The sequence below is a fragment of the Chlorocebus sabaeus genome, chromosome 16 (assembly GCF_047675955.1).
Source record: "Chlorocebus sabaeus isolate Y175 chromosome 16, mChlSab1.0.hap1, whole genome shotgun sequence".
Lineage (NCBI taxonomy): Eukaryota > Metazoa > Chordata > Mammalia > Primates > Cercopithecidae > Chlorocebus > Chlorocebus sabaeus.
The window spans coordinates 73,598,107-73,615,197 of record NC_132919.1 but is presented as its reverse complement, the minus strand read 5'-3'; the positions used below and the strand labels follow the sequence as shown (position 1 = coordinate 73,615,197).

The 17,091-nt window shown below is 42.4% G+C and overlaps 1 protein-coding gene across 4 annotated transcripts in view; it reads right to left on the bottom strand.

The window, feature by feature from the left end:
- Positions 1 to 9,417: 9,417 nt before the first annotated feature.
- Positions 9,418 to 17,091, bottom strand: part of NPEPPS (aminopeptidase puromycin sensitive) — a 98,822-nt gene continuing 91,148 nt past the window's right edge. For 2 of the 4 annotated variants that reach the window (XM_008012946.3, XM_073005373.1), the window contains 4 exons: positions 14,165 to 14,272; positions 13,479 to 13,634; positions 12,858 to 12,905; positions 9,418 to 10,915 (listed from right to left, as the gene is read on the bottom strand). In XM_008012946.3, coding sequence (XP_008011137.1) covers positions 10,763 to 10,915; positions 12,858 to 12,905; positions 13,479 to 13,634; positions 14,165 to 14,272 — 465 coding nt within the window. In that variant the 3' untranslated portion in view covers positions 9,418 to 10,762. Of the gene's footprint in view, positions 10,916 to 12,857; positions 12,906 to 13,270; positions 13,366 to 13,478; positions 13,635 to 14,164; positions 14,273 to 15,011; positions 15,394 to 17,091 lie in introns of those variants that run through there. The other 2 variants (XM_073005374.1, XM_008012947.3) reach the window with 2 other exon arrangements.

Sequence of the window (17,091 nt, the reverse complement as noted above, 5' to 3'; positions counted from 1 at the left end):
CCCTCTTGTACCACTTTCCCAAGAGCTTTCTGTTCTCCTTTCTTTTTTTTTCTCAGTTTTTTTTTTTTTTTTTCTTTTTTTTTGAGACAGTCTCGCTCTTGTCGCCCAGGTTGAAGTGCAATGGCACTATCTAGGCTCACTGCAATCTCTGCCTCCCAGATTCAAGTGATTCTTGTGCCTCAATCTCTAGAGGAGCTGGAATTACAGACGTGCGCCACCACGCCTGGCTAATTTTTTTGTATTTTTAGTAGAGACGGGGTTTTACCATTTTGGCCAGGCTAGTCTCAAAACTCCTGACCTTGGGTGATCTGTCTGCCTTGGCCTCCCAAAGTGCTGAGATTACAGGCATGAGCCACTGCGCCTGGCTGAGTATCCTTATTTATTTATTTATTTTTTTGAGACGGAATCTCACTCTGTCACCAGACTGGAGTGCAGTGGTGCGATCTCAGCTCACTGCAACCTCTGCCTGCTGGGTTCAAGCGATTCTCCTGTCTCAGCCTCCCGAGTAGCTGGGACTGCAGACGTGCACCACCATGCCCAGCTAATTTTTGTATTTTTGGTAGAGACAGGGTTTCACCATGTTGGCTGGGATGGTCTCGATCTCTTGACCTCATGATCCACTCGCCTCAGCCCCTCAAAGTGCTGGGATTACAGGTGTGAGCCACCGCACTCGGCCAAGTATCCTCTTTCTGAGACAGGGTCTTGCTCAGTCACCCAGGCTAGAGTGCAGTGACTGGACCACATCTCACATACCTCAACTTCCTGGGCTCATGCGATCCTTCCACCTCAGCCTCCCAAGTAGTTGGGACTATGGGCACATGCCACCATGCCTAGCTAATTTTTTTTTTTTTTAAGTAGATACTGGGTCTCACTATGTTACCTAGGTTGGTCTTGAACTCCTGGGCTTAAGCGATCCTCCCATCTCAGCCTGACAAAGTGCTGGGATCACAGGTGTGAGCTATTGCACCTGGCCCATCTTGGATTTCTTTTGCTTTTTTTTTTTTTTTTTTTTTTTTTTTTTTGAGATGGAGTTTCGCTCTTGTTGCCCAGGCTGGAGTGCAATGGCACCATCTTGGTTCACTGCAACCTCCACCTCCCAGGTACAAGCGATTCTCCTGCCTCAGCCTCCTGAGTAGCTGGGATTACAGCCACCTGCCACCATGCCTGTCTAATTTTTTGTATTTTTAGTAAAGATGGGTTTTACCATGTTGGCTGGTCTCGAACTCCTGACCTCGGGTGATGTGCCCACCTCGGCCTCCCAAAGTGCTGGGATTACAGGCATGAGCCACCGTGCCCAGCCCTCTTTTGCTTTCTTAAATAGGTCTGCTTCCTTCCTCTTTTTTTTTTTCTTTTGAGACGAAGTCTCGCTCAGTCGCACAGGCTGGAGTGCAGTGGCGCGATCTCGGCTCACTGCAAGCTCCGCCTCCTGGGTTCACGCCATTCTCCTGCCTCAGCCTCCCAAGTAGCTGGCACTACAGGCGCCTGCCGCCACACCTGGCTAATTTTTTGCATTTTTTTTTTAGCAGAGATGGGATTTCACCATGTTAGCCAGGATGGTCTCGATCTCCTGACCTCGTGATCCACCCGCCTCGGCCTCCCAAAGTGCTGGGATTACAGGTGTGAGCCACCGCGCCCGGCCACGTCTGCTTCCTTCTAACTACAGGCCCGTTGCACATGCTGTTTCTTCTGCTAATAACACTTTTTCTCTCCTCTTTGCCTGGCAACTACTCATCTTTCAGGTTTCAGTTTAACATTTTTCCAGGGAGACTTTCCTGAACCTTCAGGCTACTTTGGACTGTCTGGTATAGCACACTGAACTTCCCACTCCAGAGTCGGCACGCTTAAAATTACTCATTCGATATCCCTTGCCCCTGCTAGATCATAAGCTCCATTAGGGCAGAGACCAAGTCTATCTTATTTGATACTGTAGCCTCAGTATCTAGTATAATAGGCATTTCCTTCTGCAGTAAAAGCTTTTGCAACTATTGTCTGCTATCTGAATCCCATAGCCATTGAACAAAACCGTCAGAACCTTGCCTTGAATACTGCACTCAGGTTTAATGCTGTGGGGTTTTTCTGACAAGGTTCTTGCGATAACCAAGGTCTTCTGATCAGTGGCCAAAATGCACACCTGTCACATCAAATAGCAGCCTGTGAGGCTGGAGCACAGTGCCCCTGTATTATTTGATAATGACTAGAAAAGGCCAGTCCCCTTCTCACCAGCCTTCTGTGATGCGTACATACCAATGAGAACCTTTGCCCAGCATCTTACTGGGGATGGCTAAGGTTGGATCCTAAAGAACATTTAAAGCTACCTAGATTTTTCCTATCTCAGGTCTTTCCTGGGTTTAGTGCACACTTGGGTCATTTCTGGATGGGTGGCACATTTGTTTTATTTGTTGGAAGCAGTGAAGTGTAGTCACCAAGCTAATGGGGGCAACCAAGCCTAGGAGTCAGGGCAACACAGTTGCTCAGGCTGGCGTGACAAGCATCAGCAGGTAAGCAAGCCCCAGTGGGAGAAATGCATGGCCTCATTTCAACAGTGTCAGCAAGCTGAGGTCCCTGCACATTGGGAACCTATGAGAAGAGCACCCTCACCCCGCTTTTTTTCAAACCAGTCACATTTCTCTTTACCAAAATCTTTCTGAAATTCATCATCATATAACTTTCTGAATCTAGTTAATGGTGATATTAACCAAAATTTGTAGCTCAACACCCAGGCAATAGTGTATAGGATTGCAAGTGTTAGTTCCAAAAATAGTGCAGTTCACATCTCCAGTAAGGAAAGAACATTGAGTGAATTCATTACATGAGCGACTTAAACTAATTGAGCCAGGAACTTAAAGTCACATTCTTCAAATGTGTACACTCCACAAAACTGGCATTTAACATCAGGAAGTCAGGCTGGAAAACATTCATGAACCAGTGACTCTAAACAAGGAAGAAACACTTCTCAAGGTATGCATTTGCCAGCTTGTTACTTTGTTCACAAGTAGTCTTTAGTGATTAGCTTCATGCCTTAGGACATGGGTGGCAGCTCTGAGCATGGCACATTTAGCTTCATACAGCAAAGACTGAAAACACGTGGCTCTGGTTACATGGTCAGACAAGTGAAGGAGGCACAACCTATCTTCATTACTGAAAATACACAAAATGCATAGAGTATAAAAACGTAGATGAGTTTGTAAGAAGAGAGTCACTTTTTTTCCTTCAATTTTTGGAAAATGAATACAACATGTATTACATTCATGAAAAATAAAATTTTAAATTAATAGTGGTTAGTGATATAATGTTCTTAGATGAACAGCAGTTGGTTACAAGATTAGTAAAAAATGTAACTTTTTTGTTTTTTTGGAGACAGGGTCTCACTCTGTTGCCCAGGCTCTGTAGTGCAGTGGCACAAACATGGCTCACTGCAGCCTCCACCTCTTGGACTCAAGCGATCCCCCAACCTCAGCCTTCTAAGCAGTTGGGGCTACAGGTGTGTGCTACCACACCCAGTTAATTTTTCAAATTTTTTGTAGAGACAGAGTCTCACCATGTTGCCCAGGCTGTTACTTTCAGTGATACACAAAAAAATACACTTGCATATACGAAATGTAGCTCAGGGTGGTCCAACAGAACTTTCCTAAGTGATGAATATGATTTATATCTGTGCTGTCCAATATAGTAGCCACTAGCCTTATGTGGCTGCTGCACAGTTGATAGGTGGCTAGTTCAACCAAGCAACTTTTTTTTTGGAGACAGAGTCTTGCCCTGTTGCCCAGGCTGGAGTGCAGTGGCATGGAGTGCAGTCTCCACCTCCTGGGCTCAAGCAATTCTCCTGCCTCGGCCTCCCTAGTAGTTGGGATTACAGGCATGTGCCTGGTTACTTTTTGTATTTTTAGTAGAGACAGGTTTCGCCATGTTGGCCAGGCTGGTCTTGAACTCAAGTGATCCACCTGCCTTAGCCTCCCAAAGTGCTGGGATTACAGACATGAGCCAGTCCCAAGCAACTTTTTATTTAATTCTAATTAATTTAAATAGCTACATATGGCTAGTAGCTACTGTATTGATCACACAGTTCTTCCATTTGCTGAGAATAAGAAATTAAGAGAGGGCCAGGTTTGGTAGCCAAGAGATCTAAGTCATGTATTATTTCATTATTTATCCAGTAGTCTATCTACTCTGTTACTGTTATAAGAATGAATTAAGAGGCCAGGCACGGTGGCTCACACCTGTAATCCCAGCACTTTGGGAAGCCCAGGCGGGTGGTTCACCTGAGGTCAGGAGTTCAAGACCAGCCTGGCCAGCATGGCAAAACCTCGTGTCTACTAAAAATATAAAAATTAGCCAGACAGGTAGTGTGTGCCTGTAATCCCAGATACCCGAGAGGCTAAGGCAAGAGAATCGCTTGAACCTGGGAGGTGGAGGTTGCAGTGAGCCGAGATCACGCCATTGCATTCCAGCCTGGGCAACAGAGCAAGACTCCATCTCAAAAAAAATAAAAACTAAGGCCGGGCAAGATGGCTCATGCCTGTAATCCCAGCAACTTGGGAGGCTGAGGCGGGTGGATCACTTGAGCCTAGGAGTTCAAGACAAGCCTGGGCAACATGGTGAAACCCCACCTCCACAAAATCAACGAATTAAATTGGTGTGGTGGCACACACCTGTAGGCCTAGCTACTCAGGAGGCTGAGGTGGGAGGATCCCTTGAGCCCGAAGTTCAAGGCTGCAGTGAGCCGGAATCGTGCCACTGCACTCCAGCATGGGTGACAGAGACCATCTCAAGACAAAAAAGAAGAAAACAAAGAACTTCTTTGCACTTGTAGAGGGCACAGTATTAAGTTCATTCTATCACTTCTGTTTACATTCTGACTTACAAGTGCTCTGCTGATAGAAGAGGGAATTGACCTGTTAGAAAAGCAACAGCAATCTCATCCATTCTCATTCATCTCAAATATTTTAAGTGCTTCGTACTTTTTCTTGTAAGTTGTTTCCTTCCATCTCCCTTCTATTATTTTGTATGGTGTTCTTGAGACTTCTCCCACTAACCTAATAGCCATTCCACATACTGCTTTTTTCTTCTCCTTATTTTTATTACTGTTACTTTTGTTTGTTTGAGACAGGGTTTTGCTCTGTCACCCAGGATGGAGTGCAGTGGTACCATCATGGCTCACTGTAGCCTCAACTTACTGGGCTCCAGCAATCCTCCTTCCACCTCAGCCTCCTGAGTAGCTGGGACCACAGGCACATAGCACTATGCCTGGCTTTTTTGTATTTTGTATAACGAGACGGGGTTTCGTTATGTTGCCCAGGCTGGTCTTGATCTCCTGAGCTCAAGCAATCCACCCACCTTGGCTTCCCAAAGTGCTGGGATTACAGGCACAAGCTACCACACCTGACCCTATTATTGAGACAGGGTCTAACTCTCACCCAGCCTGGAATGCAGTGGTGCAATCATAGCTCAGTGCAGCCTCAGCCTCCTGAGTAGCTGGGACTACAGGCACATGCCAACATGCCCAGCTAATTTTTTTACTCTTAGTAAGACAAGGTTTTACCATGTTGACAAGGCTGGTCTCAATCTCCTGAGCTCAAGTTACCTTCCCGCCTTGGCCTCCGAAAGTGCTGGGATTACAGGTGTGAGCTATCATACCTGCACCTCCTTAACTATTTTTTATTTTATTTTTTTGAGATAGGGTCTTGCCTTGTCACCCAGACTGGAGTGCAGTGGCATGATCTCGGCTCACTGCAACCTCCTCCTGCTGGGCTCAAGCGATTCTCCTGCCTCAGCCTCCCAAGTAGCTGGGACTACAGGTGCGTGCCACCACACCCAGCTAATTTTTGTATTTTTGGTAGAGCTGGGGTTTCACTATGTTGCCCAGGCTCATCTCAAACTCCTGGGCTCAAGTGATCCACCTGCCTCAGCCTCCCAAAGTGCTGGGATTACAGGCGTGAGCCACTGTGCCTGGCCCCCTCCTTAACTTTAAAAGTACAAGCTAATAAGCATTAAGGAAGAGAATGTCTAGATTAGTACAAATAATGCAAGGTAATCAGTGCCCTATTAAGAGTTGCCCAAAATTGCAGTGTAATGTAATATACCTGTAAAATTTGTCAAATTGATGATGAAGGTTAAAGTTGGTTAGAGTAGGGGTAGGGGATGTCTCAGAGGACCATACTGGTACTGTCAGTCAAACCATGGCAAGGATTATTTTTTTCTTCCTGGTAGTCATCTTAATTGATGTATAGTATATCTGCTGTTAGCTGCTACAACCTCCCTTAAAAGCACAGATCATGATAGTAAACTATGTTCATTCTCTGCCAATTCCTCCTCAGTGTTGGGAACAGAAGCCCAGTAGTGAAAGCTACAGCTGCCAGATACTTGCAGTGGAATCACAGGAGCAATCAGAGTTCTTTATAAATGGCAGTAACAACTCACTTGACTTTCCTTCACCTGACACTGTCACCTATCACAACATTGGCCATCAAACTGGTAGAACAACCAATCCTCTGATTTGGTTTCCTAGGGAAAGCAGTTGTTCAGCTCAATATTTTGTTAACATCAAGGCTCTTATTCTCACATTTGACACCAAACACCTCAGTCATTTTGCTTGCACCAGGGTTGGTAGAAGAAGGCATGGTCCTTCTTGGGTGGGTATTTGGCATTGTCGCAAACACTCATTTAGAGAAAACCAACTCTGAAACTCTCAAACTAGTATCTAGTAAAGGAAGAGATTCAGTTCTATCAGGCAATATATTATTCAATCAAGAATGATGCTGTAAGTATAGATTCACCAGTATAAACATATTACCAAAAGTTTGGATTTTTATTTTTATTTTATTCATTTTATTTTTGAGATGGAGTTTCACTCTTGTTGCCCAGGCTGGTGTGCAGTGGCGCGATCTTAGCTCACTGCAACCTCTGCCTCCCGGGTTCAAGCGATTATCCTGCCTCAGCCTCCCGAGTAGCTGGGATTACAGGCATGTGCCATCACATCCGGCTTTTCTTTTTTTTTTTTTTTTAAGTAGAGACAGGGTTTCTCCATGTTGGTCAGGCTAGTCTCGAACTCCCTGGGTGAACCGCCCGCCTGGGCCTCCCAAAGTGCTGGGATTACAGGCGTGAGCCACCGCGCCTGCCTTATTTATTTTTAAATTAATTATTTTTTTGAGAGAGAGTCTTACTCTGCCGCCCAGGCTGGAGTGCAGTGGCGCGAGCTCAGCTCACTGCAACCTCCGCCTCCTGGGTTCAAGTAGATTCTCCCACCTCAGCCTCCTGAGTAGCTGGGATTACAGGCGTGCACCACCACACCGGCTAATTTTTCTATTTTTAGTAGAGATGGGGTTTTGCCATGTGGGCCAGGTTGGTCTTCATCTCCTGACCTTAGGTAATCCACCTGCCGTGGCAAGTGTTGGGATTACAGGCATGAGGTACTGTGCCTGGCCCATTTGCTTTTATTTAATGACTTGCTAAAAAACAAAAACAAAAGACATTAGCACTTACATGTGGCTCCATGATGTCTTTCTAGTAATTCTGGAAACTTTTTGGGTTATAGAATTTGAAGAATCTATTTAGAGCTATAGAACTCCTCTTAATCCTCCTCAAATTGTAGTCAACAGATTTATTCCTTGCTCCCTAAAACCTATCCTTAGAAATTGCAAGTTAAGAATTCACCCACCACTGCCCACTGTTCCAAAAAGCTTTACTGAATCTTATTAATGAAAAGTAATGTAAAACTCTCCATAGGAGGCATTAACATACTTGTTTCTTCCAAACCTTCTGATTTCCACTAATATTTGTAACCAAAATATATTAGGAAAAAATAATTAAGCTTTAATGCTATTGCCTGGCCCCATCTATGATCTTTTAATTGTGGAGACATGGCAGTTCCCTGGAAGACCACAGCCTTTGGAGACTAGCAAGCCTGGCTAGATCACTGGTTCTGATAGTTATTTTGCTGTATTAATTTACCTAACTTTTCTGAGTCTGCGTTCTCATCTGTAAAATGGGTGTATGACTTATGATAGGGAGCTACTTGAAAGACAAAACATCTGACACAGAAAAGGCTGGATTAAAAACCTTTAGAGACCCAAAGCAGCAGGGCTATCGTGCCCAAATCACTCAAGGTATTCGTAGGAAAGAACACAAACTGAGGAAGGTTTAATAAAGGACTATTTACAAAGACATGGACAGAGTACAGGAAAATCAATGAAGAATAATGGCATAATCCAGGGCTGGTAACTGAGTTGACCAGGATGGTCTCAAACTCCTGACCTCAGGTGATCTGTCTACCTCAGCCTCCCAAAGTGCTGGGATTACAGGCATGAGTGACTGCGCCCAGCTTGAGTCTTTTTTTTTTTGGAGATGGAGTTTTGTTCTTGTTGCCCAGGCTGGAGTGCAATGGAGTCTCAGCTCACTGCAACCTCCACCTCCTGGGTTCAAGCGATTCACCTGCCTCAGCCTCCCGAGTAGCTGGAATTACAGGCATGCACCACCACACCCAGCTAATTTTTGTATTTGTAGTAGAGACAGGGTTTCACCATCTTGGCCAGGCTGGTCTTGAATTCCTGACCTCAGGTGATCTACCCATCTTGGCCTCCCACAGTGCTGGGATTACAGGCATGAGCCACCACACCCCGCTCTCAAGTTCTCCTTCCTATTCCTAGATGTGAAGGAGCAAAGAGTAGGAGCCAGAAGCTAGAGGGGGCTGCTTGATAAGAGCTGTGGTCTTTGGTAAAGGGACACAGACAGCCTATGTGACCTGGCAATGAGAAAGCCAGAGTACTCTAACCATCTTTTCCTCATGTCTTTTCATCTTCTTTGGATATTACTAATTGGATAAACACAAGCTCAAGTCAGAGGGCAAGGGAGCCATTCATGCAGTCCATGTGGGTCAGCCCCCACTGGGGTCCAGAGTGGATGAAGAGGGGTTCTGAAAGGCAAATGGAAGACATCCAGTATAATCTCTCCCTGAATGTAATTCAAACTACTTATTACACAGAAAAATCATGTGTATGCTGAAAGTAAAATAACCTGTTTCCAGAATTTCTGATTGTAAAATTCTGAGTTCTTCTATTAAAACTGCATTTTTCTCAGTCTTTTTGGTGCCCCTGCTTCACTGGTGCCTTAAGCACATTTGGAGAGCCTGAGGGCAGCCCTGAGCATGGTGCCTGGACTAGGGTGCCTCAAAAGTAGGGACTGAGGAAGTCTCAAGTTCATTCCTGAATGCTGACTCTAAGAGTCTCCGAGAGAGTTTTGAGAATGTAGAACTGATTTAGAATGAATCTCAGGATTTTTCTGTTAGGATCTATAGATTAGGAATTAAGGAACTGGATTTTCTTGAATTTGAAAAATCCTATGATAGTATAACTTTGCATAAGCCTACTGAATAATAGGAAAGTTTTTAGTTTCTTGTCAAAGAGAATAAAGTGAATCAGGACATCAATTTCACATTGACATTTTTATTAACGCCAACTGTTTTTTAATTATTATTTTTTTAAAACAATAGCACAAAAATGTTTCAAGGAAGCAGTCTCACAATCTGATGACCTTCTGAAATACAGTTAAGCCACACCAAATATGAATTTATGTTAATAACACAAAAAAAAATTTTAAGAAAAAAAGAAAAAGGTAGGGAAAGAGGAAGGGAATGAGATTTAAATTTAAAACTCATTGGATTAAATAGGTGAGGCTTGTTAGTAGGATATACTGTTGAAGCAAACAGTGGCACACACAGGCTTACAGTCTGTTTTTTAAACCAGTTACCACTAATGTAGAAGCCCTGCAGCAGTTACCACTGACTTCTTGCACACATAAAATGAACCAGGAGAAACCAGTGTTGACACTGTTATGAAGAGGTTCAATAGTTGGCTTGTCAGACAACTAAGACCATTTTTAGCAGAATAACTCATTCAGAAAGGCCTGGCTGAAGATCTTTTTACTTCTATTGTCTCACCTGTGTGAATTTCAGGGTTCTTATAAGTCATCTTTAAAAAGAAAGAAAAAATAATGTGTATCAGTTTCTCTTATTTAACGTGGCTATGAAAGATGTTTCCTTATTATTTCTTTATCTCTAAGAAGGACACTGGGGAATGGGGGTTGGGGTGGAACTAAAGGGAGGAAAAAAACCAGAACAGGGTAGGTTTTTTAACTTTTTTTTTTTGGCCAAGGGGTCACAAAGAAGGGAAGGCAAGGAGGAAAACTACAATCCTTGGTTCAGATTGAGTTATGCAGGAAAATATATCTTCCTGGCCAGTCCCCATGCCAAAAAAAAAAAAAAAAAGCCACTTGGAATTATGCACTGACTCCAACTATGTTATGCCAGCTATCAGCCTTTTGTGTTTAAACATTCCCAGAAATGGATGCCACCCTTGACTTATAGGCTGCTTGCAGAAACCACTTCACAAAAATCCTCTTCACCAAGAAGCCTCTAGTTTCCTTTTGGTAAGTTATAAAAACAGAACATCTGTCATTAACAGTAGAGTGTTAAATACTTTTAACCACTGACAAGGCTTCAGAAAGTTTCACAGTTTCGTTATGCTCTATTTTATTACTATCATATTTACATTTTTATTTTTTATTTATTTTTTGCTGAATTGCTGATTTTCCTTTTTCAATAGAATTTAATTCTGGAGTGTGAGCAGGAACCAGTTAACTACATTCATTGTCCAACCCCCACTGGTTTGAAAGAAGACTCCAAATTCTTGGCATATGAATCAGCTGTTCAATAGCTCCACCTTATCCCTGCAGCGAAGCAGCACAACCGCCAATGGCGGCACCTCAGGATTCACACTGTAGGTAGTGAGGCCTTCCGCTGAAGGAGGTACTGGTGGATGCTCTCAGCATCTCGCTTTAGCCAAGCAGCATTCAGCAGAATATTTTCACAACACTGCTGGATGGTACGCTCAGCTGAAGGAGCTGGGTGACTCTCGAAGAAAGCCTGGTATAAAACAACCAAGAATGCAGGATCATTACTAGCAATAAGAAGTTAATATTACAGGTTATGAAAAAATAACCACTGGTCTATATGAAGGATGCATAACCTTCAGGCATGAGAATTTACCACTGCCACCCTCAGGCTAAAAGAAAACAAGCAACTGCATATAGGAATTCTCCCCTTAAATATTATATGCTTAACAACCTCATCAAAAGTTAATAAAGAGACAGAACCTACTGCTTTTCTTTTAGGCTAATTGTGTAGTAGTAAATATAGTTTTTGGACTGAAGACTTGGAACTTGACTAGGCTTTGTCATCTACTAGCTTGTGAATGAGAAAATTAACTGTTCTAAGTCTCAGTTTTTTCAACTATGAGAAAATATTTACTCCAGAAGATTAAAGAGACAATCCATATAAACATTTGACAAAACACCTAGCACAGAGTACTTAAGGATTCAACACATTTTGGCTGCTTCAAATAAAGATTAATTTGTAAGAGATGATAATACAAAGAAGTTTAAATTGCTGCTGTGCCCTAATAATTTAACATCCCAGAGTCTTTTTTTTTTTTTTTTTTTTTTTTTTGGAGATAGGGTCTCACTCTGTTGCCCAGGCTAGAGTGCAATGAAGCGATCATGGCTCATCGCAGCCTCAACCTCCTGGGCTCAAGTAAATCTCCCACCTTAGTTTCCTGGGTAGCTGGGACCACAAGCATGCACTCCCAGGCCTAATTTATTTTTCCTTTTTGTAGAGATGGGGTTCTAGCATGTTGCCCAGGCTGGTCTTGAACTCTTGAGCTCAAGCAATCCTCCCACCTCACCCTCCCAAATGCTAGAATTACAGGAATCCAACATTTTTAATACAGTAAAACAATTTCTAAGTTTATATATTTATCACAATGCTTAATGATTAAAAGTTGAATAAACTTTTCTAATGGTTTCACAGAAAACAAAGCAACTCTTAAACACCAACTGGCAAAATGATGGGGCTTTTCCTTTGAATTAGTCACCACAGGAGTGAAAGACAGAATGACTAATCCATCTGATTAAACATATATACCTTTTAGAAATCAATAACCTTATTTACAGAGATGACAATTGCTACTGTTCCAAGACTCCTAAACATGGTTCAGTTCTCAGGGCCTCAAGTCTTTTTCCCTTCCATCTCAGTAAGTAGTACCAACATTTACACACCAGAAACCTGGGGATTATCCTGGCTTGTTTTATGCTCACAACAGAGAAGCCAATCAATAAATATTGTTGAACTAATGGTTAACAAATTCAAGCCCCTGAATCTCCTTCATTACTCCGTCTCCTCCACTACTGCCACGACCCTACTGTAAGCTATTCTATCATTCTTGCTGGGAGAGTTAAGCTTCCCAACATCTTCTCTTCCTCATTCCAAACTATTATCTACATTGCAGCCAGACTGAAATTTTTATAACACAAATCAGATCAAGTCACTGCCTTGTTTATAAACCATTTGAAGGCTTTCCATCATTTTTAGGAATTTTTTTTTTTTTCTTTTTGAGACAGAGTCTCACTCTGTCACCCAGGCTGGAGTGCAATGGCATGATCTCAGCTCACTGCAACCTCTGCCTCCCGGGCTCAAGTGATTCTCCTGCCTCAGCCTCCCGAGTAGCTGGGATTACAGGTGTGCACCACTGTGTCCAGCTAATTTGGAGTTTCACCATGTTGCCCAGGCTGGTCTTCAACTCCTGACCTCAGGTGATCCACCCGCCTCGGCCTCCCAAAGTGCTGAGATTACAGGTGTGAGCTACCATGCCCAGCCATTTTTAGGAAATTCTTACGGCCCTGCATGATGTCTTTCTCTAAACAAAAACACAGAGATGCTACAGTACATTATCCCAACACTATAATTACAATCAGGTTATTGTTTTTACTTACTAGATTGAAAAGTGAAGAGTAAACAGTGTTTTCCTTACCTTAACCTCTCCAGCCATTTTATCAACTGCAAATCCCTCAACTGATAGCTGTAAAACAATGGTTTTAAATAGTAAGTGAAACTAAAAGAGGCTGGGAACAAACTTCCATTTACCCTAAAAACAAATCATTATGTTCTCTGCCAATCTCAGTCTGTTATAAAGGATGTGTGATGGGAGATGGAGAAGTCCTTAAATAAAGCCAGTAACTATTTAAGGAAACTCTTTTTTTTTTTTTTGAGACGGAGTTTCACACTCATTGCCCAGATTGGAGTGCAATAGCCTCATCTCACCACAACCTCCACCTACCAGGTTCAAGCAATTTTCCTGCCTCAGCCTCCCAAGCAGCTGGGATTACAGGCGCATGCCACCACGCTCGGCTAATTTTTGTATTTTTAGTAGGGACAGGGTTTCACCATGTTGGCCAGGCTGGTCTTGAACTCCCGACCTCAGGTGATCTAGCCACCTTGGCCTCCCAAAGTGCTGGAATTACAGGCGTGAGCCACTGTACCTGGCCACAGGAAACTTTTAAAGAGCAAAGACCACAATGTATGGGTGTAGTGAATCATGGATGTCACTCAATAATATCCATGATTAGCAAGCTACTCAAAATTTTTCACATACCTTTATTAGTCTGGATATTAAGAATCCTCCCTGGTATCGGTTATAAAGTTCTTCCCAATTGTCCTTTATGAATTTCCAAGCAGCTTTCCTTCCATGCTTGCTGCCTCCAGCTACTCCACCAATTACCGATACAGTGTCCTGTGGACGTACCTCTTCCTAAAAAAAGAAAGAGCTAAAAGTCTAGTGTACCAAAAACATATTCTGGTACCAGAAAGTGCAACATACTGTTGACACTGAAGTAATCACACTGAAGACACTTATTCCTTGTTTTAGGAATAACTGGCACCAGAAGTTGTCAGCAAAGAGGATAATGTTTAACCTAAAGATCAACCAAAATAAGAATGAGGTACTGAGACAGGTTCAGACAGACAGACTGCTCAACAGATACTTGCTTAGGAGCCTATAGGTTTAAGAAAGGAAGAGACACAAAGTAAGCAAAGGCATAAGCCAGTTTCCCAGTTTTCAAGAGTCCCTGTCCTCACAGTTTCCATTCTGGAGAAAGAATTCTGATTCTCGCCACTAGTGGGAGAAAAACAGAAGTCAGTAACAAAAACTCAAGCCAGTTGATCTGGAAAAGGAAGCTTTAGTTAGGGTTAAGGCAGCTCAAGAGGATCAGAGCTGAATCAGAGACACTTGTCACAGATGGCTAATGATTCACTCTAAATGCAGTTTTCACTGTAACTTACTGAAAGTGCAAACGTGAGGACTTTTTGAATCAGGTCAGGCAAAAGAGTAGCGCCAAGGACTCTTTCGATTCGGTTTTTCTCTTCTTGCATATCTGCTTGTTTATGAAGCTACAGGAAAAAAGATAAAGATTGGAATAGTTAACTCTCCCTTGGATGTTCTGTATATAATTATATGAGCTTCTTCCCCAATAAGGTAAAACTTAGGTTCTATATTCTCACTAGGTAAGAATGGCAGAACATTACATTAACAAAAGAGAATACTTTTCAAGATGCTTTGGGCCGGGCGCGGTGGCTCACACCTGTAATCCCAGCAATTTGGGAGGCCGAGGCAGGTGGATCACCTCAGGTCAAGAGTTCAAGATCAGCCTGGTCAACATGGTGAAACCCCATTTCTACTAAAAATACAAAAAAAAATTAGCCGGGTGTGGTGGTGCCCACCTGTAATCCCAGCTACTCGGGAGGCCAAGGCGGGAGAATTGCTTGAACCTGGGAGGTTGCAGTGAGCCGATATCGTGCCACTGCACTCCAGCCTGGGCAAGAGCGTGAGACTCCGTCTCAAAAAAAAAGAAAAAAATGATGCTTTGGCACTAAATTTGTCATCTGCTGTTACACTAAGTAAATCACTAGATGTAAATGCTCACCAGATGAACAGCCTGTCATTAGTTCAGACTAGTTTAACATCAAGATCTAAGAGGTAAAATCTATCATAGCCAAATTCTTTATATTATTGATATCTGGCTAATGTTCTGTGTTAAAAGAACAAACTAATCATTAGTAATCTTATACCAGTTCATCAAATTAATTTATAATAGTGAAAAACTGAAAATGAATACTGTACTTATAAAAATGCATTACTTAAAGTTATATTTTAAGAATATCTCATGATACAAACATGTTCTTATATTTAAATATATGTAAGAAAGTAGATAAAGGAGAATGATCCTAAATTTAAAAAAATATATATATATATGGCTGGGCACAGTGGTTCACGCCTGTAATCCTAACACTTTGGAATGCTGAGGTGGAGGTTGCAGTGAGCCCGTATTGTACCACTGCACTCCAGTCTGGACATCAGAGCAAGACTGTGTTTCCAAAAAAAAAGGGGTGGGGGAGAACCCCTGGAAATACATCAAAATGGTAGTATTAATTAATGATGGTTTCTGATCAGTGGGATTATGCATCTTCACACTTTTTAACTGCAAAAGCAGCACATACTGAATGCAGAATATCTGAAAGACAGAGAAGCATAAAGAAAAAAATAAAATTACTACTATATGTACATTATCAAATCTGGAATGAGAGCATGTTATACATGCTGTTTTTGCTACCTGCTTTTTAAATTACAGGTAAGTTTTATTTTCCTCTTTACACTTTTCTAGTCTCTAAATCTTCCATAGTAAATATATAAAATCTTTTTTTCATAATCAGAAACAAATGTTATAATTCTTAAAAATTAGAACTATAAATGTATAAGAGCTATGTCTCCAAGACAATTTAGACTCTTTTGATCTTTTCTACCCTTTAAGATTTAACACTGACCAGAGTGTCGTGTCTGGAGACCTCATCAAAGCTCTCAGTTTCTTCTTCCTTTCCTTTGGACACTTTTTTTTTTTCCAATAAACAATTTTATAAGAACTAGAGATGGGGTGTCGCTATGTTGACCAGGCTGGTCTCTCTCTCTCTCTCTCTCTCTCTTTTTTTTCGAGATGGAGTCTTGCTCTGTTGCCCACGCTGGAGTGCAATGGTGTAAGCTCACTACAACCACACCTAGCTAATTTTTCTATTTTTACTAGAGCCGGAGTTTCTCCATGTTGCCCAGGCTGGTCTCGAACTCCTGGCCCCAAGTGATCCTCCCATCTCAGCCTCCCAAACTGCTGGGATTACAGGCATGAACCACACCAAGCCTGGCCCCTTTCGACTCTTGAGAAGCAGTGCAGTAAAACAGAAAGGACCTTGGGAGATCTGGATTCTAGTCCCAGTTTAGCCTCTAGCTGTGTGATCTTGACTAAGTCCTTAATCCCTCTGGGTCTCAGTTTCCCCATGTGTAAAATGATGTGGGCGGACAGATAATTTCTAAGGCCCTTTTCAGCTCCAATATTCAAGGTCTGAACCTCTGGCTTTCAGGAAGCATCCTCCAAAGAGAACCTGTTATTCGAGTCCACTAGATGGCACTCTAACACCATATTTCAAATATACTTTGAATTAATGTTTTTTAACGTTGCCACATTATTCCTAAATTACCATCATAAGACAACTCTCCTCATCTCTTACCAAATGGCTTCTTGAAGAACCATGATTCAGCCTTCATTAGAGCTATTTCCATAGTGAAGCTGATTATCGTGAACTCCCTTGTGTTAAATAAATGCAAACTCTTAATAAATACACATACTTGTGGAAAATCTTAAAAGTGCCATGACATGAAAATGTCAAAGTATCTGCCATGAAATTTTCAAAACCCCTTTTTTCCATATCATCGTGGAATAGATGAAAAAAATATCAAATATCCCATTTCATACATATCATTTATAGTACACAGGTTCACAGAATATTAAGACTGAGAAGGGACCTAATGGTCAGGTGGAAGGTAAACCCAAACTTTTATTTTTTTTTAGGGTCTTTTTTTAGACAGGGTCTTGCTCTGTCACCCGGGATGGAATTCAGTAGTGCAGTCATAGCTCACTGCAGGCTTGAACTCCTGGGCTCAAGAGCTCCTCCTGCCTCGGCCTCCTGAGAAGCTGGAACTACAGGTGCATGCCACCATGTCCAGCTCTCCCAAATATAACTTTTATATTCTTAGAAAGTAGGCCAGGCATGGTGGCTCACGCCTATAATCCTAGCACTTTGGGAGGCTGAGGTGGGCGGATCACAAGGTCAGGAGTTCGAGGCTAGCGTGGTCAATATGGTGAAACCCTGTCTCTACTAAAAAT